The 24575-nt window shown below is 48.4% G+C and overlaps 1 protein-coding gene across 3 annotated transcripts in view; it reads right to left on the reverse strand.

Annotated features, from left to right (window-relative positions):
- Window positions 1-24575, reverse strand: part of ELMO1 (engulfment and cell motility 1) — a 545070-nt gene that overhangs the window by 445454 nt on the left and 75041 nt on the right. For all 3 annotated transcript variants that reach the window (XM_055132324.1, XM_055132311.1, XM_055132316.1), the window contains exon 2: window positions 3975-4127. In XM_055132324.1, coding sequence (XP_054988299.1) covers window positions 3975-4052 — 78 coding nt within the window. In that variant the 5' untranslated portion in view covers window positions 4053-4127. The remainder of the gene's footprint in view (window positions 1-3974; window positions 4128-24575) is intronic.

The following is a 24575-nucleotide window of genomic DNA, read 5'->3' on the forward strand; positions in this document are numbered from 1 at the left end:
AGAGGCTCAGCGGCCCCCAGGAAAGTCAGAGAAGACGCTGAGAGAAGCTTGCGGGCAACTTCCAGAGCTCGCTCTCTGACGGGGTTCACTGTGCCGGAGGGGCTGGTGCAGGAGGGCGCGCCTGGCGAGGCTCAGGGCTTTCCTGCTGACGGGAAGAGACGTCCCCTTCATTGAGGTAAGCTACTTCACTCCGCGCACCGTGCCCTAGAGCCCACAGGCTTGGCAGGAGCAGCAAAGTCGAATCAATCCCCACTGGAAACACTCCCTGGGCTGGTGACTAAATATCCACTTATTAAGTAGGCTGGTCTATATCACTGTCACTGTTATCCCATGGCTCATCAATTTGCTCGAGGGGGTACCAGTAACGTAACATCTCCATTGTGAGACTTGTTGTTACTGTTTTTGGCATATCGAATACAGCACAGGTAGCTTGCCAGGCTCTGCCATGCAGGCAGGATGCTCTCGGTAGCTTGCCAGGCTCTCCGAGAGGAGCGGAAGAATCAAACCCAGGTCGGTCGCATGCAAGGCGAACGCCTTACCCGCTGCGCTATCGCTCCAGTCTTGGTCTATATAGGCATTAGAAAAACAACCTGGGCCACAGAGGTAGTCTGAGTGTCTATCAGCCTTGCTCATGACTGGGCCCAAGGTTCCATCCCTGGCACCCAAATGATCCCTGAGCACAGAGACAAGAGTATGCTGAAGCGCAAAGAAACAAGGAAAAATGAGAAAAATGACACTCAAACATGCAGCAACTGCCAGGCCCACTACTGTTCTCAGCAGGGGGCCCCTGCACGGATGACCGCGTGGGCTCAGCAGCCCCCCCTCAGCCGGAGCTGAATGAGGACACAGTGCGGGCGAGAGCTGGCAACACACACTCTTCACGAGCCCTCTGGGTGCCGCCTGGGCAGCCGGTGTTGAGGGCCAGCAGCTTCACTGAGCACTGACTGGGATCAGCAGAGAGAGCTGGACCCTGGAGCCGGGCCTGGGGCAGATGCCTCCTCGGCCTTCTAGAAATGCCCTTCGATGAAACAGGAGCTAGTCCAGTTCAGAGGAACAAAGGGCTTGCCAAACAACGGGACCCACCGCAGGCTAAGGGCGGGTGACGTGATCCTTACCAAACAGGGGAAACTCAGGTGACCCAAGAAGCAGTCATGACTCGGGTCTTCACTGCTCTGCTGCTGACCGCACCCAGAAACAGGGGCACTGCCCTCGGCAGCCATGGCCATGGAAGGCTGGGTCTGGAGCTGCTCTGTGGGGGCCTGCGCTGAGCTCTGAGACGAGCAGAGCAAGGACAGTGCGCTGGGCTCTGGCCTGCCACGACCCAGCACATCGTGTATCATCTATCAAACTCTACAGCACATAGACCACCCCAGGAACCTCAGCATTCACACTGTAACCACGGTCATCAAGTCGGACACAGGGCAACATCATGCACTCCCTGACCTAATGTGCCGAAAAATATAGAACACCATCTTTCTGATATTTCTACCAAAATGGAAACTCTGAACCCTACTGGAAAGAAATGAAAAGACAGCTCACCAAACAGCTGTCCTGAAGTCTACAAAAGTCCAGGTAATGAAAACCAGAGACACAACAATAAACAGGCACATGATCCGGGAGAAATAACAAGCACTGGGGAAGGTATCTACAAAGTAATTTAACTGAATCAATGAATGAAACCCGAATGTGGACAACAGCTTTTGAACCAAGTGATGGCACTGAACTAATGTTCAAGGCTCTGTAGTGAAGCAACTCTGAATGACATTGTTCTTTAAAAACAAGACACTGAACATTCAGGGGGAAAGGAGAATGGTACCTCCAAATCCCCTTCAGATTGTTCATAAGAGGATAAATATACATTACGTACAGGCATATATGGACTACGCATAATTTTAATATATAGAGAAGAGAGCAATAACTAGAGAATCTGAATAAGAGGTTTGCAAAAATTCTTTACACTATTCTTGACATACCTTTCATTTCTGTTTGAAACTGAATCAAAATAAAGTTACTCTTCAAAATGATCTACCTGATAATTGTAAGGAAAGACTAAGAAATCATTAGACATTGGACTAAGAAAGGATGGCTGTGTGACAATACGAGTGAAATTTCTGGATTGATTTCAGGGCCAGCAAAAGAACAGTGATGCAGAAACTGGTGAAAACCACATTAAGTGTGACACTAAGTGAATCGCTAAGTTCTCTGTTTGGGCAAATATGTAACAATATTTCAGAATGTTAACACAGGAAAACTGAGCAAACAAGATGTGGAGATGCTACAACTTGTGCGATTTCTCTAAGAATCTAAAACAATTCACTCTCCTCTGTTCTTCCCACCCCCGGCCCCACCCCAAAGACTGTTCTTAGAGGAGTTAAAACACACGCACAGCAAGGACCACAGCCAAAGGCAGAACAGGGCACTGACCAGGACCAGCATAGGGGACTCCTGTCTGAGGCAGAGACTCCTGAATGCCACCAGCATCGCAAGGCAGCAGTGACCTGACCCACTCACCGAGAGTCCTGGAGCGTGAAGGACCGAGAGTAGCAGGAGGTTCTGGTGAAGACGCAGGCTGAGGCATGGCTCCTGCCTCCACGCATCATGCAGACGCCCTCTCCCAGCAGGCCTGGGACTCGCACTAAAATGCAGACTTGCTAAGTCTAGACTCTGCCTTTCTGGGGAGCCCCAGGAGGTAAGTCTCAGCCCAGCACACCAAGAAGACAAAGAAATAGGACAGAAGAAGGTGGGTACCAGTGGGCCACCTGGCTGCCAAGCAGATGTCACTGATGCCGCTTTTTATCCGGTTTCTGCCAAGCCCAGGCCTGGCTACAGCTAATCCGCACCAAGCACTGCCACACGTCTCTTAAAGTTCCATTCAGAGCGTCTCAAGTGTGTGTGAAGGAGGACACACACACAGCTGCCGTCCCACAGGCAAGAAGGCAGATCCTCCAGGCCACGGGCCTCACAGGCCTCACACTGACAAAGGGGAGCTGGCCTGAGGACACCTTCTTAGACAATAACCCTAAATCTTTAGCCTTTCTAACATGCAAACTCTCAACTAATTCCAATTCCCTTCACAATTTGTATTAACGACTCTGCATTCCCAGAGCTGCGTAAGTCTTGCAGAGCCTTCAGCTACATGATAAAATCTGTGCAGGAAAGAAAAAGTACAGCTCATCATAGGACTGTACCAAGAGCCTACGTGGAAGGTCGAGTTTTGGGGGCACCCTGGCTCTGAAAACACAGCAGGCCATCTAGACTCCTCCGTGACCTGCTTTATGAAACCCTATGGACAGCTGTGGTGCTCAAGTCTTTTTCCCTTAAACAGCGTTAAACAGTGTGCTCTAAGGAAAACACAGACACCCTTCCTCAGATAACCCACAACCAAACTGGGAAAGAGGGCCAACTAACGCTCATGTACACGGGTAACACCACTGCAAAAAAAAAAAAAAAAAAGATCTTCTTGACATACTTTTATGCAGTAAATATGGACTGAATGCTTATTACATGCCAGGCAACATTTACGCTACTAATAAGATCACCACTGGCGGGGAGCCAAGACGGGGCTTCTACACCAATTTCCTTAAAGTGCTCTGCTGTAACAGGAGCAGTGCCACGCGACTCCCCAGCATGCAGGCAGAGAGAGAGCAAAGGGCTCCCAAATGCAGCTCGGAGCTGCCTGGGACCAAGACAGAGGGCCTTAGTCCTAGTCCCTGGAGAGAAGGCCGGCAGCACCTCCACCCCCTGCACTTCTGTCCCGCATAAACACCTCACGGCTTTGGGCACACACCTTCAAGGAGACTATCCCGGCAGAAACCCCCAGCTCCGTACACGGAACAGAAATCAAACCACACTGCAACCGTCACTGCAGGGTCTTCCGTGCCCAGAGAGGGGGTGGGGAGGCGGCCCAAAACCTGGGAAGCTTCTAGGCAGGAATGGAAAGTGAGGGAGCCCCCACAAAGCCACCGGGAACTGACCTGGTCGATCTCCATGAGTTTGGGGAAGGCGCCCGGCCACTCGATGGCCACCTTGACGATGTCCGCGGGGGGTGGCATGGTGACCCCAGGGAAGGGCCACAGAGGGCAGCTCCAGGCAGCTCAGGCGCAGATCTAGGCTGCACGTGTCTATGCCTATGGAGGAATGGCAAAAAGAAAGACAAGTCACTCGGGGCAGATGCAGGACAGCATTTGCTTCATCACTTCCTGTTTTCACTGGTGGTTGAGGTACAAAAAAAACGGTCCTGAGTGTAGAAGAGCGAGGGCGTGCCGGCGGGCCCCGAGCTCGGGCAGGGAAGGGGCCCTACCAGCTTCCCGCCACCCCACACTCGGGCAAGTGTGTCCCCGGCAAAGCAGGCAGCCCTCACCAGCCCACCCCGCTCCCAGCTCTGCCGTCCCGTCCACACAGCACATCCACTGCTCCGCTCAACGGTCTCTCCGGAAGGACAGATTGCCCAGGAAGTCACGTCAGGAAGCAGCATTGCTTTCAGGCCGGCTGTGTGCCGCAAACAGGGCTCTGCTCTATGGCAACCAGCTCGGCTGAGGAAGCTCACACACTCACACCGTCGCACACACTCACACATACTCAGTCACTTGTACACACACACACTCACACACATGCACACACTTACATGTACACACAGTCACACTCAGTTACGTGTACAGACACTCAATCACACTTAGTCACACACACAAACTTGTACACAGTCACACACATGCCACTCACACAGTCACACACATACAAACACATGCACACACTCTGTCACATGTATTCACACAATCACAGTCACACATACTCACATACATACACATATACACACAGTCACATGCACTCAGTCACACATGCATACATACCCATATTCATTCACACTAGCATGCACTCAGTCACAGACTCATGCACACATAGTCATTCTCATTCACACCGTCACATACTCAATTCACACATAAACTCATTCACACAATCACACTCACTCTACTCACACAGTCACATACACTCACATGAGCATACACTCCAACACACACCACACACAGACACATACTCACTCCCTCCCAAAGCCAGTGTACACAATGGACCTTCCCAAAAGAGAAGGAAAAACCAGTATGGCTCCCGAAGCACTTATAAAGGACAGTGACTTCTAAGAATTGGAGCGCAACTCAGAGAAAGGAAGGAAGACCGCTCTATACGGCAGCTCCCACACAGCCCATTTCCTTTGGGATAACTCTTATAACTGTGTATTTCCTAACAGGCCAAACATTCACATGATCTAGAACCTGATGGTGTGTATTTTACATGTGTGTATTTATGTAAAGAAACACCATGTTGACAGACTCCTTCCACTCTGAATCACATTCCCACTCAAACTCCATTCACTGTCTACACTTCCAGGCAGCATATCAATAGCTTTTCCTATTTCTCTCCAAATTGTTTCATGTATCAGGAAAATGCAAAAACAGATTACAGATCCCCCCGTTCTTTATAAAAAAAAAAAAAGGCAGCATTCTATACACTTTTTTACAGGTTCCTACATCTTCTGAGCTGGAGCCACAGTACAGCAGGTAGGGCACTGGCACTGCATGCACTGACCTGAATTCAAACCCACATGTGGTGCCCCTAGCCCCGTCAGAAATGATCCCTGATCTGCGATGCAAGCACCAAACAGCAAGTGTGTACAGGTCCGGTTTTACAACAGACTAAGAGTTAAATTGCTGGGTCAAACACGAATGGTTTTAGTTTCTGAGAAGCGGTTCCAAAGGTGCTTCTTAACGGATGAGGCTTCCTGTCCACGCACTCATCACCAGTGGGAAGAGTTCTCCGAGCCCATGCCTGCCACAGCCTTCTGTGGCCTTCAACTCCTGTTGCTCAAACCATGCATGGCGCTGAACAGGAAGAGAAGGAAAACCTCCCAGACACTTTTCCTGGGAACTACCCAAATAGCTTCCCTCTTATAGACTGGGTGCTTGACATTTGTTAATAAGTAGATCTCTGTGTGAAGATCTGAATCAAACACATGTGTTCGGTTTGTATCCAACTAGCAGGCCTTGCCAGCAGCCACCCCGACTCTGGGGCTCACTCCCAGAGACAGCAGAGTCAGCAATGGAAGTCTCGAAGTACCGACTTGCAGGAGTAACTGACTTTATCAGAGCTGACAAGGAAAGGATTTTCCATTTTAGTTTTAGTTTTTTGTTTTTGGGGCCACGCCCAGTCGTACTAGGGACTTATGCCTGGCTCTGTGCCCAAGGATCCCTCAGGGTGGGGCCGGGGGATCAACTCTGGTGCTGGGGGTAGAAACCAGCTGAGCGTGCAAAGGGCAGTGCCCTACCCACTGAACTACCTCCCAAGGCCCCTGATAGGCAAAGGAAATGGATCAAAAACAAACAAGGCAAAAATAAGACAAAGCAGAGGGAGCACAACGCGCAGAGTCATGCCACCAGACCCCGAGACAGGCAGCTTCATTGGGGCGCCCGGAGGGAGCAGGGTGAGGCCCCGCCCCGCCCCGCCCCAAGGGACCCAGCTCTGGCAGCCAAACACCTCCAGAACTCAACTGTCCTCACACTCACCCACGAGGTATCCTATCCCTGGACATCTCATACCTCACACCACTCAGGCTCCAAGAGCAACACACACGGATGGGGTTTCGAGGAGAAGGCAACCAAATATATTTCTACAGATACATACACGTACATTTATATATATAAAAGCATACAAGGCTCAACCTTTAACAACATACCAGCAATCTCTTCTAGAAGGGCTTAATGGCCCCTGGGTAAAATACAACAATCTTCACACACTCTCCTCTAAGGAAAGTGGCTTTTTTTTTTTTTTGGAGCATTTTCAGCAGTTTATTCATAACAAACAATTCTAAATAAATTATTTCATTTCTGTTTTGGGGCAGGGCACTGGGGTTCAGGATGGAAATATTCAAATGTGGTAGGGAGGTGTACGGTGGTGGGATTGGTGTTCGAATATTAAATGTAATAAAATATTGTGAACTACTTTTATAAAATTATACTAAAACTAAAAAAGGAAAAAAAAAGTTTTTTCTTTCTTAGAGACACAGTCTGTGCCAGAATAACTCCACAGACTTACATCACCATGGTCTTGATTTTAAACAAGCTTAATCTTGTTTAGAATCTTAAACTTTGCATTGTTTTTGAAACTGTTATTCTAATTAAATGTGTGGTTAAGTAATGCTTTATAATAACTTTTATGGAAGCTTTGTGAAAATTTTTACGGTCACAATAATTGAAAAGCAATTAGAATTTTCCATCAGAATAAATTATCAAAGATGAGTCTAAATCTACAAGAAAAAAAAAAAGACTAAGCAAAGCAAACACCCTACTGTTCCTCTGGCCACAAGTGAGGAGGGATGCCTGGCTCAAAGCCAGTAAGTGTAAGAACCATGTTCCAGGCAGTGATACAGCTGCTCAACAAACAGCCACTGAGCCCGACTGGGCACCAAGCTTGCTCTACAGACGTTGAGGACGCAGCAGCAACCCAAGCTGGAAACTCCAGAGTCTAATTTCCCAGAAACCACTCTGGCAAACTATCAAGAACCTTACAATTTTGCATTCTCTTGGATTCATTTTATCTCTCTAGGATGGTATTCTAATTTTCAAGAAAGAATCATTGCATTAACCACAGCAATGCCAAGTGCTACTTTTTCAGTAAATCCCCAGACTTGAACAAAACCAAACATTCAGTAACAGGAACCCGATAACTAATTATAGCCTCTTAAGTGCAACTGAAGCAAAAAGGCTTCTGTGTAGTCTGTACAATCAGTTCCGTGCTCATCCACTTGAAACTCCTAAGTGCAGCGTATTAATTATATCAATCTGAGAGTAAGTTCTACCCCAAAGTGAAACTTCAGAAGTCAGCTAGCATGGGAAAGCAGGCTCTGGAGAACAACATTTGCAAAACAAAAATACACAATGCTGGGGGTGAAGAGCTAATCATCAAAACACATGCTGAGTCCAGGCCTCAACACACACGCCCCCCTCCCCCCCACACACACCCTTAATAAACACAGTCTAGAATTACACCAAAGAGGTTGGCTGACCTTCCAGGAATCAGAGGCCAGGCTAGCTTCTCTTCCTCCCAATCTGGCTTTTATTCCTCAAAGTCTGTGCAGACAGAACCTGCCGGGCAGGTGGGAACACAATGATGTGGCCTTCCCGGCGGCCTCTCCGCAGAGTCAGAGAATAGGACACAGGGTGCACAGAGCAGCCACTGAGAGAGGCAGGGCCTCCCCTGGGAACGCTCGCCAGGCCGGCAGCCCGCGCTCATCTGTGCCCCAGAACAAAGACCAGCAAGAACAGTGAGGCGCCACCTGGAGCGGTCAGGTGCGGATTGAAGAATCGCTCCACGCTGCAGTCCTCAGGTGTCAACATTTAGCCTCTTGAATTTCTATTTCCAAGAGGAACACTCAGTTCCCCAGGAACTACAGTCACTGTGGTTGACAACGGAATTTACAGAAGGAAGTTTCTAGTGCAGGTCTGTGAATTAGCATCTGGAGCCACTGTCCTGTGCCGGGGGCGGGGCGGGAGGGGGCTGTCCATGTCCTACAGGAGAATCAAGGCACTGAAAGCCAAGAGCCCCCGCAACTTTGCTGTCAGGTCTGTCTCCAAACATGCCAGCGTGGCCTTCGATGGGTGGAGTCCCTCTGGTTAAACTGAACTGACAAGATGTTTGGGCAGACCTTGGTCAATACAGACCCCCAGCCCCATCCCATTCCTCACACAAGCCCGGGAGTGTTTCCAGTTCATTGGGCTCACTGAGAAATACACACACACACACACACACACACACACACACACACGAGCGCGCCCATCCTCTGTTCATCGGGCTCACTGAGAAATACACACACACACACACTCACACACATGCGCACGCGCAAGCACGAGCCCACACTCTGACCCGACACACCCAAGATGGAAGTACACTTTGAGCCAGAGAACTAAGTGCAAATTCACATGGAGGAAGCCAGGTTCCACCTCTGGCACTGCCGGGAACAAACCCTGAGCACAGCAATGGGAGTCACCTCCAAGCACCATGGGGTGTGGCCCCCAAACAAAACAAGAACAAAAGCTGGTTATCTCTTGGAAAATCTCTGATCAGCAAACTCAGTTCCCAGTGCCCGTGCTTCCCCCAACACAGCACGGCACTGCACCGACCCCACCAACTTCTCCCCACTGTCTCTGCTAAAGCAAAAGGCTGCACAACTGTGGACCACAGTTATGTCCAGGACAATGCAGGAGCCTCATCCCATTCTGGAGAGCCCCTCCTCACAACCAGCATTCCATCAGAACGATGGCAGTAAAAGGGATGAGGACTGCCAGTGCCTACGCAAACACCTTAAGCTGCCCAGTCCGTCAGGATCAAGGATGGTATGGCCCACACAATCCTTACGCAAACAGCAGAAAAAGGGCTGACTGCACTAGGAGAGAACAAATCTCGGCAGCTGACCAGGCACCTGGCCTTTTGGTCTTCTACGGTGACCGTAAGTCCTTGGACACCATGAGGAATGAATGGAGAATTCTAGAAGGCTCTGTCTTCCCTGATGCTTCATTTTCTCCCATTTGCATTAAGGAGATTCTATCATCTTAACACACATGTTGAATCAATTCTCACCGAGTGGATTATATGAGATGGGGAAGTGGCGTCCGACTCGGGAGTCAGTATTCAAGTCCTGAGGTCGTCATGCCAGTGCGTGAGCACGAAGCTCTTTGAAGCCTTCTTTATCCCTCTGTGGAGTGACTTCTTTTTAGCTTTGGGTCATGTTTCCAAGACAACAGAGAGAAATTACCCTTGATTCCCATCTAGAGTTCTGACACGCTGCTCCGTGCCCAGAGTTCTCCAAAGCTGCTTATGTCTGAAGCTGATTTCACTGCTAACGATCTGTTCCATCTCCACATCTTCCCTTACAGCTTTGCCAGATCTTGGGTTTCATTAAGCTCCCAACACCTGATCCTTTCTCTTCCTACTGGATTTCCCATGCAATTTTAGCAACGGCTTTGGAGAATAAGCTATGCTATTCCTGGCCTTCCCGGCACATACAGCAAACCCTAGTGATGTCGGGGCTTGCACACCTGGCGCAGGGCTGCACGCTGTGAGGTGGCAGGACAGGTGAGTTTGCCGATCTCTCATTGGGCCACAAACCAGGGCCCTGCTGTGATCACCCATTTCACTTTCTCATTATGATAGACAAAGTAGTTTATGATTGAGTTCCAATCATACAATGTTTGCATGCCTACCCCTTCACCAGTGTCCACTTCCCCCACCAATGACCTGGTCTTTCCCCCCCCATGCCCCAGCTGCCTCTCTGGAAAACACTATTCTTTTTTCTCTCTTCCCTGTAAGCACTGCAGTCTGCAGTTCTCTCACTGAAAGGCTATCATGCATATCACTTTATCTCCTTCCAGCACTCAGTTTCTGTCCAGTCACTGTCATCAAGGTGCCTTCTCTGTCCTAACCACCTCCCCCCACTGGGACAAGCTGTCTACTATGTGCCAGCACGCCTTTACACTCCACTTTAGCTTCGCTGCAGACAGCAGGCAGCTTTCTCTCCAAGCTCTGGCCAGCAAGGGCTGCAGACATTCTTGGAGGCAGAACCTTCGCAGGGAGCATGCCACAGCAGACCCCGCCTCCACCAGACAGCTGATGGCCACGCTGAGAACAACAGCGATCTGGGAGAAAGCTGGGGAGCTCTGGGAATGGGGAACACTGTGCACGGCATGAGCTTCAAGACAAAAGAGAGAGAGAGAAGAGGCTGGAGCCCTATGGGGAGGGCCAATATTCCGTTTCATGAATATGCTGTTGACAAAAGCCCAGTATGGAACTTTTAGTCATAATTCAGCTCATTTCCTTGCCAGGTGGGGAAACGGACTTGGAGCTACCCTGGGCTTGTGTACAATGCAAATGTGCAGAGAAAAGCTTTTGTTTTTGTGACGTCTGAAAGTCTCGTCACGGGAACTGGGGGCACGGAGCTACACAGGAGCTCACGGTTTCCTCTGCACAGTCCATAGGGCAGGGAGCAACAGACGCAACAAATGAGCGAAGGTGCTCAACACTGGGAGGCTGGAACACCACTGTTAGATACGTACACACTCTCAGGTGACAAAGACCACCTACCAGGACGCCACGGGCTGGGCTGTGCCCTCCACCATGTGTGTGCTGAAACCCCAATGCCTCCGTATCTGAAAATATGACCAAACCCTGAGATGAGGCCCTGAAGATGTGATTGAGAATACAGACTTATGGTGAATGCTAATTCAAAACTCTTAGGAGGGGCGGATGTGAAGGCAGCAGACAGGTACAGAGGGAGGATCACATGAAGACACAGAGAACGGAAGGAGAGAGTCCACAAAAGCAACCAGCAGGCACACAGCATGAACTGTAACTTCCATCTCCAAATCTTTGAGCAACAAACTTGAATTGTTTGAACCACCCAGTCTGTGGCACTTGGTTACAGCCACCCAAGCAATCTATGGATCACCAAAGGCAGGAAGGCTAAGGGTAAGAGGATGATTCCAGGGAAAGAAAGTTCCGTGTCCTGTGAGAGAGTTTAAAGGCACACGCCCGGCATGCAGGAGTCCCAGGCTTGGTTCCAACCCTAGGCTTCAAAGGCCCCAAACTCCTCAGGCATGTCATACACACAAACACACATGACTTCTCCAATCCAGAAAACACTATCAGAATTTTAAGGCAAATGAATAACCTGAGAAAATATTTGAAATGATTGTGACCCAGCCTGGCATAATTACCCCTAATAATACTATCCTTAAAATGCAAAAGAAAAACATAATTTGTTCAACCAAAGGAAAAACATCAAGGCAGCCCATAAAAACTAATGTATGATCTATAAATATGCAAAAAGGTTACCTTAGTAGTAACAAGAAAAATCCAATTAAGACAACGAAACAGAACTTTTGCATCTGTCATACTAGTTAAAAAACAAATGCTTATTGCTTGGTGAGAATGTAGACATTTCTACACATCACTAACATAAATAAAAAAACAAAAGTCCCTGACAAAAATTTAAAATCACCTTTAATCCAAACCAGAAGAACGATACCTCTGACTATGCAAACTTTGTTCTCAGGAAACTTAAGAGTAAGCTTTCTTGACCACTAACAATGGCACTATAGCACTGTCACTGTCTTCCCAGTGTTCACCGATCTGCTCAAGCGGGCACCACTGTTGTGAGACTTGTTACTGTTTTTGGCATATCGAATATGCCATGGGGAGCTTGCCAGGCTCTGCCATGCGGTGGGATACTCTCGGTAGCTTGCCAGGCTCTCGGAGAAGGATGGAGCAATCGAACCCAGGTTGGCCACGTGCAAGGCAAATGCCCTACCCGCTGTGCTATTGCTCCAGTCCAACAATAGTACTGATTTTTGATTCGGCTTTCAGACCACAACCTGGCACTGCTCAGGGCTCCCTTCTGGCTTTGTACTCAGGGATCCGCCCTGGCAAGGCTCAAGGGAGCATATGTGGTGCTGAGAATCGTGAGTGGGGCAAGTCTCACCACTGTGCTCTCTCTCTGGCCCACTTCTGACATCTGGACAGTGTTACTCCTTGGCTTCCACACCCTTCCTAGGACTGCAGGGGGGTCCACAGCACCCATGCTCTCTACGCAGCAGAATTGTCCCCCTCCTCCCCTCACTGGGACGACACAAATGTATCCAGCCAACTGGCAAATACCCTCCAAAGGGTAAAACCATTCCCAGCTGAGAACCACAGCACTAAGGGGACAGATTCTAATTGCTTTTTTTTTTTTTTTTTTTGCTTTTTGGGTCACACCCGGCAATGCACAGGGGTTACTCCTGGCTCTGCACTCAGGAATTACTCCTGGCGGTGCTCAGGGGACCATATGGGATGCCGGGAATCGAACACGGGTTGGCCGCGTGCAAGGCAAATGCCCTACCCGCTGTGCTATTGCTCCAGTCCCTCTAATTGCTTTTTAAATAAAAGAGTCTGTAAGATAAACCAAAGTTGTCTAGAGACCAGGGTTCACGAAGCAGGCATTGACATCATAAGTAAATGTTTTAAGTGTCGAAATAATAAGACATAGTGCAAGGACTAGCTGAAGAGAACCGCAGGGAGGGATAATAATCAATAGAAAAACCTGAGTATCTCGGAGGCACTTGGAGAGACGACGACGCCTCCAGAACCTCTCTCAGAGGCAACCTAGGAGCACTGGAGCCTTGATCCGGGTGTCCACCAACCTTTCCCAACGCCCTTCGTCTGGGAGCAGGCCTTGCGCAGGGGCTCCTCAGCTGAGAACGGGTGTGCGTCTAGGCCTGGCCAGTGACAGCACCTGTCTCTCAGCCAACAGTGACTGGTCCAAGGGACAGACACAAGTCTAAGTCATCAACTTCTAGGGCTTATCCTGAGGCCAGGGATTAAGGAATTCTCTCTATGGGTCAGGACTGTAAACTGAAGTTGTGCTCAGACTTGACCATCTGAGGTCAAACCACCTGCAAAAGGAAGGAACGGGGCAAGGAGAAGCAGAGAGGCCAGACAAAGGCAACGCCCAAGTCCTAACTCTGTTGAACTCCTCATTCCTCACGTATTTCTTTCTTTTCTCTGGACAATCTGTATCTTCACCTTTCTAGACAAAAGAACCTATAGATTCCCTGGGTTTGAGTTAGACTTCTGCCACTTGTCCCTAAGATCCACCTATCAAACCTATGTGACAATCTTGCCTTCCACCTGGAGAAATTGATTAACATGGGAAACACATGTGGAATTGCGGACAAGTGGCGAAGATGATTTGCTCCCCAATTCTGAAATTATGAAACTGCTCACTACTCTTCTGCTGATGCCCTTGGTACCTAAAACCTGCTTTCCCTCATCCTGGACAACCAAAGGATATCATGAGTGTGTACGACACTCTGCAAACAAATCTTTCCTTTGAGTTACTCACAAATGCAAAAATTATAATTTTTTTAAGAAGTCAATCAGAGGTATTTTCAATGACCTGACATCACTGGCAAAGAAAACAAACAAAACCAAAAATAAATGGGACTACACTGAATTAAGAGGTATATACAGCAAAAGAAAATCGGACTAAAATAAAAAAGAGTGGGAAAACATTTTTACACACAGTACATCAGATAAAGAGCTAATATATAAAATACAAATTTTTTTCTCTGACAAAAGAGAAAAAAATATCATCAAAAATACAGGAGAGATGAGAAAAAGAAGATATACAGAAGGCTGGGCTGGTAGGCATAGGAAAAAGTGCTTATCATCACTTGTTCTCAGGGAAATGCAAATCAAAACAATGAGGTATCCTCTCTCTTTAGTGAGAATGGCATATATCAGAGAAAACTGCAAACTCTCAGTGGTGGTGGGAAAGCTCTGGTTTCCTCAATGAATCCATATGGAGATGTAAAAAAAAGTAAAAAGAGAAATTCCATAAGACCCAGCAATTTCATCTCTTGGCATCTACCCTTCAAACACACACAAAAACATTAGAAAAGACATATGCACATCAACATTCATGGCAGTACTTAGTACAATAGCCAAGGTATGGAAGCAACCCAAATGTGCAATGACAGATGAGTGGATATAGATGTTTTGATATATATATACACCATGGAATACTATGCATCTATAGGAAAAAGATGAACTAATACAGTTCACTGCAAATTGGACAGAACTGGAGGGGGTTGTGATATGTGAAGTAACTCAGAGGGAGAAGCACAAACACCAAGTCACCTTGCTGATTTATGATACATAAACAAAACAAGGGAAGGAGCAGTATTTAGTATTGAATAATGACAAAACTGAGATTGCCAAGCAGCAGGAGCGAGAAGAGGAATAAAAGAGGAGGAGCAGAGTGGCACAGGGACAATGGTGGAAGATCTTAGGCACTTCAGTGGTGGCAAAGGCACAGTAAGTGTATAATGAAACCCTAAATATTCATATTGTACCTAGGTTACATGAGCTACAATAAAAGGTTAAAGTAACTATATAAAATTCAAATATTCCCTATACATTTAATTGAAGGATGAGTTCATGCACTATATACTTAATCAAATAGGTCCATGACCAACCTACAAACTAGAAAACTCAAACCAGAAAACTCAAACATGAAAGCAACAAGTAACTTGTCCAGAGTCTCGTATATCCACCTGTGAGCCGAGCTCAAACTTTCTACATCTACCTGATTCCATACCCCATGTTTTCAATCATCATACCAAAAGCTATAAACAGTTGTCATGATGTATACTGTGAAACCACGTGGTATTCCCCTAATGTATCTGTCCATAAAACTTTTCTCCCCCAAGAAATCTTGTGGCACTGCTTTCTCGTGGGGGCACTCTAGGAAATGTGGCATTGAGGCGATGTCCAGGACAAAAGAATTAAGAAATAGGCTAGTCCAGAAACAGGAGTGGAAAGTGGCAGAGAAATCTCTTTCCTCCGTCCCGCATTGAATCACTATCACCTGCATCAATGGGGTGTTCTGTAGGAAAGTTATTCTTCTGAATGACTCCAGTTCCCGTGAAACAGTAAATGCCCCCTTAGCTACACCTCCTCTCTATGACTGTGGTGGTGGCAGAGGATGAACAGTGGAAGAAGCAGGTTACTGTATCTGTGTTAGTCTGGGACTGGACATCCCACTTCTTGCTTTAGGATGGTGACACAGGACCCAGGGCACAAATCCCCACAGCCCAGCTCAACCCTGTCTCCAAAGTCAGCCACACACCCAAATACCTGAATGCACCCAAGCCTCCCACCCCTCTTACATCCCGGACTGCCAGTCACACATGCAAACCTCCTGCCCTCCAGACCACCTGCAGCGCTTCTGCGGCAGTTGCTGGGAACACTGCTGAAGAAGCAGCCTGAGCAGCCAGGGGGCTAAGCCCCACTCCCCGGAAGGGTCCAGGCACACCGAGACCACTGCTATCTCTCCACCCAACCACCTGTCACATTCTTACTCTCCCACCTGTGCTCAGTGCTCAGCCTATAGCACTGACGTGTGTCTCCTCTCCTCTGTAGGACGGAGGAAGGGAGAGAGCTTGTGCATCAGAAATGTGAGACCTGATTCCTGCACGCGCGCGCGTGCACACACACACACACACACACACACACACACACACACACACACAGCTCTAGTTCCCAAAGAACAAAGTGGAGAGATATTGCTACTTTGGGGGCGCAACCAAGAAAGAAAGAAAGAAAGAAAGAAATGCATTTTGCTTTGCAAAAAAAAAGAATTCCTATCTCCACTTCAAAGCTTATTTCATCTGCCAGCTCCTCTGCTGGATTTCCCTGACCCACAGTCTCCCGAGGTAGAAGCCGCTGCTCTGATGTCTGTCTTCTCTGGATGTCTGTCTTCTCGGGAGCCTGCCTCACAGCTACCCGAGCGCCTTTCCATCTGCCCTGAATGTGAAGTCCCAGAAGCAGGGATCTGACAGCTACTCATCTCCATACTGACAAAACAGTACAGCAAATAGCAGCTCAATAAATATTTTTCAGACAAGTGAATGAATAAACAAACGACTTTCTTTCCAAGTGAATTCGAAGATTTTTCACAAATTGAGGAATACACAAATTGTTGATGCATTTTTAAACCACCCTCCCTCCAAATCCTAGCACAAAAGCCCTCCAGCACTTCTTCAAGCAACAGCTATTCATCTGTCCCATCGGACAGAAATAGCAGTGGAGCCACTCCGAGGTGAGAGCAGGGCTGATTTCAGATGCATTTTCCTCCTGGAGAAATTCTGTGAAAAACAAGAGGCGAAACCAGCCAAGCTATGGCTGGTTCTGCTCCTTTCATGCTCTCCCACTTTGGAAAGGAGCATCTCAACTGGAAAGTTCATTATTTCACAAACGAATGCACACATTTCTTCCGTCCTATTATTCTAGTTTTTGGATATTTGCTTTTCAAATTCTTTTCCAGAGGCTGTCCTAGTGCCTGAGGCTGGCCACCCTCGCCCCAGCTTCTGTCCAGCTCACGCGCCCTGCAAGGCCTGTCACCGGGGGACGTGAGCTGCCAGGCGAAAACACGGTTCCCTATCTCAGAAGCCAGGCTGGTGGTCACAGGAAACACTGCAGCCTTGTCCACTATCCCAAAGCCAGACACTCGAAGCTTCCAAACATGCCGACCAAAGCACAAGGTGGGAAAGGTCTTTCTCCCATTCCCTCAGCCAGCACCCAGGGATGGCACCACAGCGTCCTGCTGGCAGCGCGGTGCAGAGGAGGGCGTCACTCATGCAGGCTGGCACAACAGCTCCCTCAGACATCATTTCCCAGAAGGGCAAGGGCTCATGTCTGAGTCTGAAGGCCCAGTGCTGGCCCAGCAGTAGCCCGGGTTCTGCCAAGGTTCTAACAGAGTAAACAGGAAAGGAAAACTCAACAGGTGTGACAAGGAAGGAAGGAAGGAAGGAAGGAAGGAAGGAAGGAAGGAAGGAAGGAAGGAAGGAAGGAAGGAAGGAAGGAAGGAAGGAAGGAAGGAAGGAAGGAAGGAAGGAAGGAGGGAGGGAGGGAGGGAGGGAGGGAGGGAGGGAGGGAGGGAGGGAGGGAGGGAGGGAGGGAGGGGAAGGAAGGGGAAGGAAGGGGGAGGGGGAGAGCAGAGGAAGGGAAAGGTGGAGGGAGGGTGGAGGGAGGCAAATGCAAGCACAAAACAGCAGCTCAGGACCCAGGCTCAGGACCCTTTTCAAACTTTTCAAAACAGTTCTCTAAGGGCCAGAGAGACTTGGGGGTTAAGGCACTTGCCTTGAACACGGCCAATCCTGATTCAATCTCTTGTCATCCTACATGGTTCCCGCCATACAATCAGGAGTGATCCCAAGCACCACCCAGTATTAGCCAAGACCCTCCCTCTACTCCCTCAAAAAAAAAAGTTCTCCCAGTACAGGGAGGCGGCCAGGAGCCTACTTCTGCAGCTTCTCCAGTCTGCTGCTCGACTTACTCGTCCGGGAAGAGGGCACGGGCCCGTGGCTTCCTCTCACCTGCGCAGCTGCACATCCCTCCAACATGCAGTGAGCGTTAGCGGGCGGCTCTGCACTCCCTCTCGGTGCTGATGCGCCATCCAGCAAGGGGAGGAGAGGAGGGGCCATGAGCCTGGCCCCAGCAGCCCGGCTGGTCAGGCGCAAGCCAGCGACCCCCAAGGCTGGGGTCTCAGTATGTTGAGGGGACCCAAGTCCAGTGGCCAGCTCCACCCCTGGGTGTTGTATACTGGCTGAAAACAGGAGAAACTGGAACTGCATCTCCAGAAAGATTGTTAGGAAACCTTGACTGCCCCCATGCACAGGGCTTTAAGCGGTTTATTCCTCTGGTGGCCAAGCAAATGGGGCTGCCCTAGTAAGATGAAAACAAAACCCCGCTGATCTTCCCGTTATCTCTAGCACGCGGGGGCTCTGCCAAGGCTCCCCTGATTATGTGATAGAAAGATCTTCCCTCTGCTTTTTATCTTTGGTTCCTCGCAAGTTCTCTGCCATTTGTTGCAGATAATATACTATCAGGGCACATGTATCAGCAGAAACATGAGGCTACACTTTCAGGAGTTTTCCCACAAACAGCAAGACAACCTGGAGCCAGTGTGCAAGGGGTACAGCTGGCAAACAGGGACATCTTCCCCGTGCACGCGTGTGTGAAATCCAGAAAATCCACAGCATATTAGTGAGAAGAAGAGGCAGAGGAGGTAGTCCTAAGTAAGGGTGGAAGCATAGGCTTTGCACAGGGACACCCCAACATGGCCCCCATCACTGTGGGGTCCCTTGAGCACCCTGGGAGTGACCTCCAAGTACAGAGCTCCTGAGCACTGCTGGGTATAGCCCCCAACCAGAAGAAATAACTTAATAAAAACAAAGCCCAGTGCTGTAAGTTGGGGGAGAGGGACAGGCGTCTCTATTCTAGATGTCTGAGCACACCTGGGGTGCCAGCTGGCCTGAGGCTTCCCCTGCATTCCATCCTGAAGGAACTCCTTTTAATGCACATTTTCCCTCTGTTTCACACTGGGTGGTGCTTCCCCAAATCTGCTCGCACTCCCTAGGAAGTGGCAAGATTAAAAATTGATAAGAGACAAACAGCCAGAGGGCCTTGCTATGCCAGCAAAGTGCTAGCTGTATGCTAATTGAGGAAATTTTAAAATTTACTTTAGTAAATTAACAAGATGCTGATTACTTAAAATGCTCCTTATCTTCGGGCTGGAGTTCAGAGGGCAGGGAAATTACCTTGCACAAGGCCAACCCAGGTTCAATCCCGAGCACCCCATATGATGTTTAAAAAAAAAAATGCTCCTTATCTTCACTCAGTTTTAGGAAACAGACCAGTGGGGCTCAACCTGCTAAAACAGTCATCTGCTTTGATAATACTCCATACAATTGAAACTATAACAATAAAAACAAACACACAGGCGCAAAGGGAGCTAGCTGAGTGAGGAAATTGTGGGGAGGAAGGAACGGATAAAGTGGTCATTCATCTAGTGATTTTCCTATTAAGATATATTTTGTCTTGCCAATTTAAAAAAAAAAAAGGCCAGGAAATCTAAATCTGTAGAGAGCACTAGGGTTCTGCTGACAGATCTGGTAATGGGGTCAGATACCAGGGCCTAATTACCTAAAACATGAATTTAATGAATGGGGGTCAAAGAAAACCAGATTCTATTTGATACCTAAAATCCTCACTTCTTTACAGCTTTTCAAATCAAAGCCAACTGCTCGCGCTCTGGAGCAGCAATGGTGCAAGGAAGGCGGCAGGATCCGCAATCAGAGCTGGGCTTGGAAGCAAGTGGGGTGGATCTTTGTTTCAAGGCCAGAAGACGAGCAGGTGCACCTTTCCATCAGTCTCCTGAGAGGAGGCAAGGGCGGGACCCAGAAGGAAGAGGGACGGCCACGTGAGCTAAGACAGCATGACGGCAGCTGGAGAAGACCAAGAATTAAAGGACCACTGAAGAAGGAGAAGCCAGGCCAAGGACCTAGCTTGAGGGTAGAAGGCTTTGCAGACTGGAGCCGGCCCTGTGAGGTCCCCCAAGCACTGAACTGGAAGTTGTCCCTAAACACAGCAAGCAGGGCCCCCCACATAAAAAATAAATAATGCAGGAAAAACCCACGGGAATTGCTAATGGACAGGTTGGAGGGGAGGGGTGGGTAGGGCTGGCAGTGCCTGGGACTCTGCCTCTGTCGCAGATGAGACAGCATGATGCCATCCACAGGAGAAGCAGCGTGCTCGCTGGTGGCCTTGCAGTTGACGCATGCCTCCAGGCATCCGGAGGCAATGCCCTCGCCACTGGCACAGGAACAGCCCTCACTGGCCACTTCCCTGAAAATCCACCAGCCTTGCTGTACATACACTGAAAATTCACAGCCACTTGCTCCTGTTTAGCGAAGAGGCAGCGAAGGACAGCAATTACGGCTACAAACTGGGTCAGAAGGCTCGGGTTCTGGATTCCCGGGCTCCTGGGCTCCTGGGCTCTGTGGGCATGGCTCCTGACCCTAGCTTTGTTGTGCCCTGGTTGCCCAGCCATGGAGGTGTTGCTCTGGGCCTCAGTGCACATAACTGTAAAACAGGGAAAGAGTCTTGATTTCACAGCTGTTGCGAGGCCAAAGCTGAGATGGTGACGGTCAGAGCTATGTCTCACACCGCTTCCTGCATCATACGCAGAGCTCTGCTGAAGAGTTCCCTTCACTCAGTGCTCTCATCTCCCCGAAGCCCTCCAACACAGGTGCTGTCATCACCTCCAACTGAAGGAGAGAGTGGGCATGCAGTTGCTAAGGAAACGAAGCTAGTGTGTGGCTGGCTCAGCTAACCTGCCCCAAGGCTGAGTCCTGAAGCACACAGTGAACTTCCTCGAAACCTCATACACACCAAGTGCTTCCAGAGCGCCTGGCGCAAGCGGGCCTCCAGCACACACAGGTTTCAGCGCAATCCGGTCCCAGGCATGAGAGTGGGACTAAGCCAATGTCCAGGAGGCACCGTTCCTGCCTCTTCCCATCTTGTACACACCACAGTGGTGTGGCTGGGGGACCTTTCACTCCATGGAAAGCTGCTACTGGCCTGAGCTCTCTGGACTCAACATCCTTTTTTTTTTTTTTCATTTTATTTCCTAAGGCCACATCCAGGAGCACTCAGGGACTACTCCCAGCTCCTCTGGGAGCACTGTGGGCGCACAAGGTTGGGTCTCCTGCATGCAAACCAGGCATTCACCCTGGAGCTCTCCTCCACCCCCACAGTACCATTTAGTGATGCTGTGTTAGACTCTGCAAGCTGAACGCACACTTGAGTAAGCTCTGCAAGGAAAGCAGTCCAGCTCACAGCCCAGAGTCCAGTGAGGACACAGGCTCACAGGCCAATTCCAGTGAGGTGACGTGGAATCTCTCAGTGACCTTCGTCTTTCTGCCTCTTCTCCTAATGAATGAATAAACTTTTATATGCGCTTAATATAGTCTCCCGCAACCCCTGGAGAAAGAACAGAGATTTCTTTTAGAAGATAACATGATTTTATTTCTACTAACAAGGAATAATCTTAATTGACATCTAACTCTGTCAGAATACAGCCTCAGAACAAGTACTCAAAACTGAAATAATGACTTTTTGGTAGCAGGCCCCAGCATTTAATGAGCTTATTATGGCAAAGAACCTAAATAGCAAATCAATTCACTCAGGTACCACAGAGTTCACAGGGAAGTTACCCAGTGCGAAGTGAAAGTTGATGAAACTTGACTGAGATCTTAAAAAAAAAAAAAAAAAAGTAAAAACTGACGCAGACAATTCAAACAGCTACTTTAAATTTTTTCCAGGCAGAAAGTAACTCAGTCACTCAGTCACACACTGAAGCTTAAAATCTCCAGGGAGCATAAAACCACAAACTACTCTTTTCAAAACTCCAGACTCTATCAGAGGGGACAGGCTGGCATACCGAGGAGGAAGGCAGAAGTTAAACCCTCTTCAAGAGGGTGAGGAGGGAGAACCAAATTTGGTTCCTCAGATTTCCAAAGGATTGGGGTTTTCATGCCAACTCCAACCTACCCTACCAGTCAAGGCATACGCAGGGCTGCCAAGGGTGAAAAGTGACCAGGCCTGCATATATTTACTGTTAAGGACACAGCACAACCACCACATTCTTACAATCATAAAATTACAGGAACAATTTTACAGGTTCATCTTCAAGACTAGCATGGATGGCAGATACCAGTAACATTTTCAGCAATTTGTCAGATGCCTCAACAGTTTACTGTAGTCCATGCGAAACACTCAGAACTCTCAAAATTAGTAGGTCTGAACAGCAGGAGCCCTAGAAGGGACTGCCTGAGAAGTTTCCTACACTGTTAAGTAGACATTTTCTACGCCATCCTGTAATTCTACCCCAAGATATTTACCTGAGACAAATAAATATGCTGGGTCCATACAAGGCTTGTATGCAAATGCACAGATGCCATAAAAGTCAAAACTCACAGACTACTTCAATACCCATCATCATGGCTGCCATCCATAGAACAAAAGCAGGAAGAAAAAGAATGAATTGGGCCAGATCCATAACTCAAGGGTGGCAGCACAGACTTCACTCACAAGAACCCCCAGGGTGAGCCTCCACATGCCGAGAGCCACAAGCTCCAGAAGGTTTGGGTCCCCACTTTAAAAAAAAAAAAAAAAACAGGAGCCACTGATGCACGGGACAGAAACAACTGTCCAAAGCATTCTGCTAATGCCGGCTGGTGGGGCCAGTCCAGGCCTGGGCGAGTGTCCGTGGGCAGGGCCAGACCCAGGTGGGAAAAGGCTTGAACTGCCCGCACACTCTCGGAGACACTGGAGCTTCAGGATTTTTTTTTCTTTTTTTTTTTAATAATTTTATTGAATCACCATGTGGAGGGTTACATAGTTCTCAGGATTATGTCGGTTATACAATTCTCAAACACCCTTCCCTTCACCAGTGCCCATCTCCCATCACCAACTCCCCCCAGTATACCTGCCGCCCCCTCCCACCTCCCCAGTCCCCACCCTTGTACATGATAAGTTCCACTTCGTTTATGCCTTATCTAGATAGCGTGTCTTTAGAGAAAAGTCTGTTAATCCATGTGCTAAATAAAAGAAGCCATGGGGCTGGAGCAATAGCACAGTGGGTAGGGCATTTGCCTTGCACGCTGCCGACCCGGGTCCAAACCCCAGCATCCCCTGAGCACTGCCAGGAGTAATTCCTGAGTGCAGAGCCAGGAGTAACCCCTGTGCATCACCAGGTGTGACCCAAAAAGTAAATAAATAAATAAATAAGTAAATAAGTAAAGCCAAGCTCAAAATAACATAATTATAAGGTCCTATTAATATAAAATTCTAAAAAAGTAAAATCAGATAAAGATACACAGATAGATGGATACCTACAGATAGATAGGGAAAAAAGAATAATCAGAGATTGCCAGAGGCTTGGAGAAGGAGTTTGACTACAGTCACAAGTAACTTTCTGGAATGGTGAAAATAGCCTGCATCTTGATAGTTATGGCAGTTATATGAGTATATATATTGATCATTATTCATTGACAAATGATCAACAGCGATTATGTTATATATATTCACAGTGTATAATATGCATTGCATAATATGCATTATGCAATATATGGGCTAGAGCCATAGCAATATACAACATGGCATATGCCACATATGTGTAAAATAATACATATTTATTTCAAGTTAGGTATTGCCAGATACCTCCTACCAGGTATTCTTCCTCTTGGAAACGTAACGCTGTACAAAACTAAATGCATTATAGCACTGTCATCTCATCGATCTGCTGGAGCAGGCTTCAGTAACGTCTCCATTGTGAGACTTGTTACTGTTTTGGGCATATGGAATATGCCACGGGTAGATTGCCAAGCTCTGCCATGTGGGCAGGATACTCTCAGTAGCTTGCCGGGCTCTCTGAGAGGGACGGAGGAATCAAACCCAGGAGGTTACCTGCCAGGCAAATGCTCTATCCACTTTGCTATCGCTCCAGCCCAAAACTAAATCCCGATGCTCATCGATTTGCTCAAGCGGGCACCAGTAACATCTCCATTGTGAGACTTGTTGTTACTGTTTTTGGCATATTGAATACGCCATGGGTAGCTTGCCAGGCTCTTCCGTGCAGGCGAGATACTCTAGGTAGCTTGCCAGGCTCTCCGAGAGGGGCGGAGGAATCAAACCTGGATCGGCTGCATGCAAGGTGAACGCCCTACCTGCTGCGCTATCCAGCCCCCAAAACTAAATGCAAACACACACACAAAAAGTGTCTGCCTAGATTATTTGACTTTGTTTGTTTGTTTGTTTTGAGGGGGCCACACCTATTCAGGGCTTACCCCTGGCTCCACACTCAGAAATCATTCTTCGTGGGTTCAGGGGACCATATGGGGGACCAGGGATCAAACCCTGGCATGTTGTGTCGCAAGCTAGCACTTCTCCCGCTGTGCTGTCTCAGGTCCCAGAAGATGTGACTTTTAAGCAATAAAGCTTCACCGTGAACCACACTGACCCCAGTGTCACCAAACTGACCTGACTAATACAGGGCTCATTTCTCTTTTCTTTTTTTTTTTTTTTAATTTTTTTAGGTCACATCCAGCGATGCTCTGGGGTCACTCCTGGCTCTGCACTCAGGAATTACCCCT

This window comes from Sorex araneus, chromosome 1 (assembly GCF_027595985.1).
Source record: "Sorex araneus isolate mSorAra2 chromosome 1, mSorAra2.pri, whole genome shotgun sequence".
Lineage (NCBI taxonomy): Eukaryota > Metazoa > Chordata > Mammalia > Eulipotyphla > Soricidae > Sorex > Sorex araneus.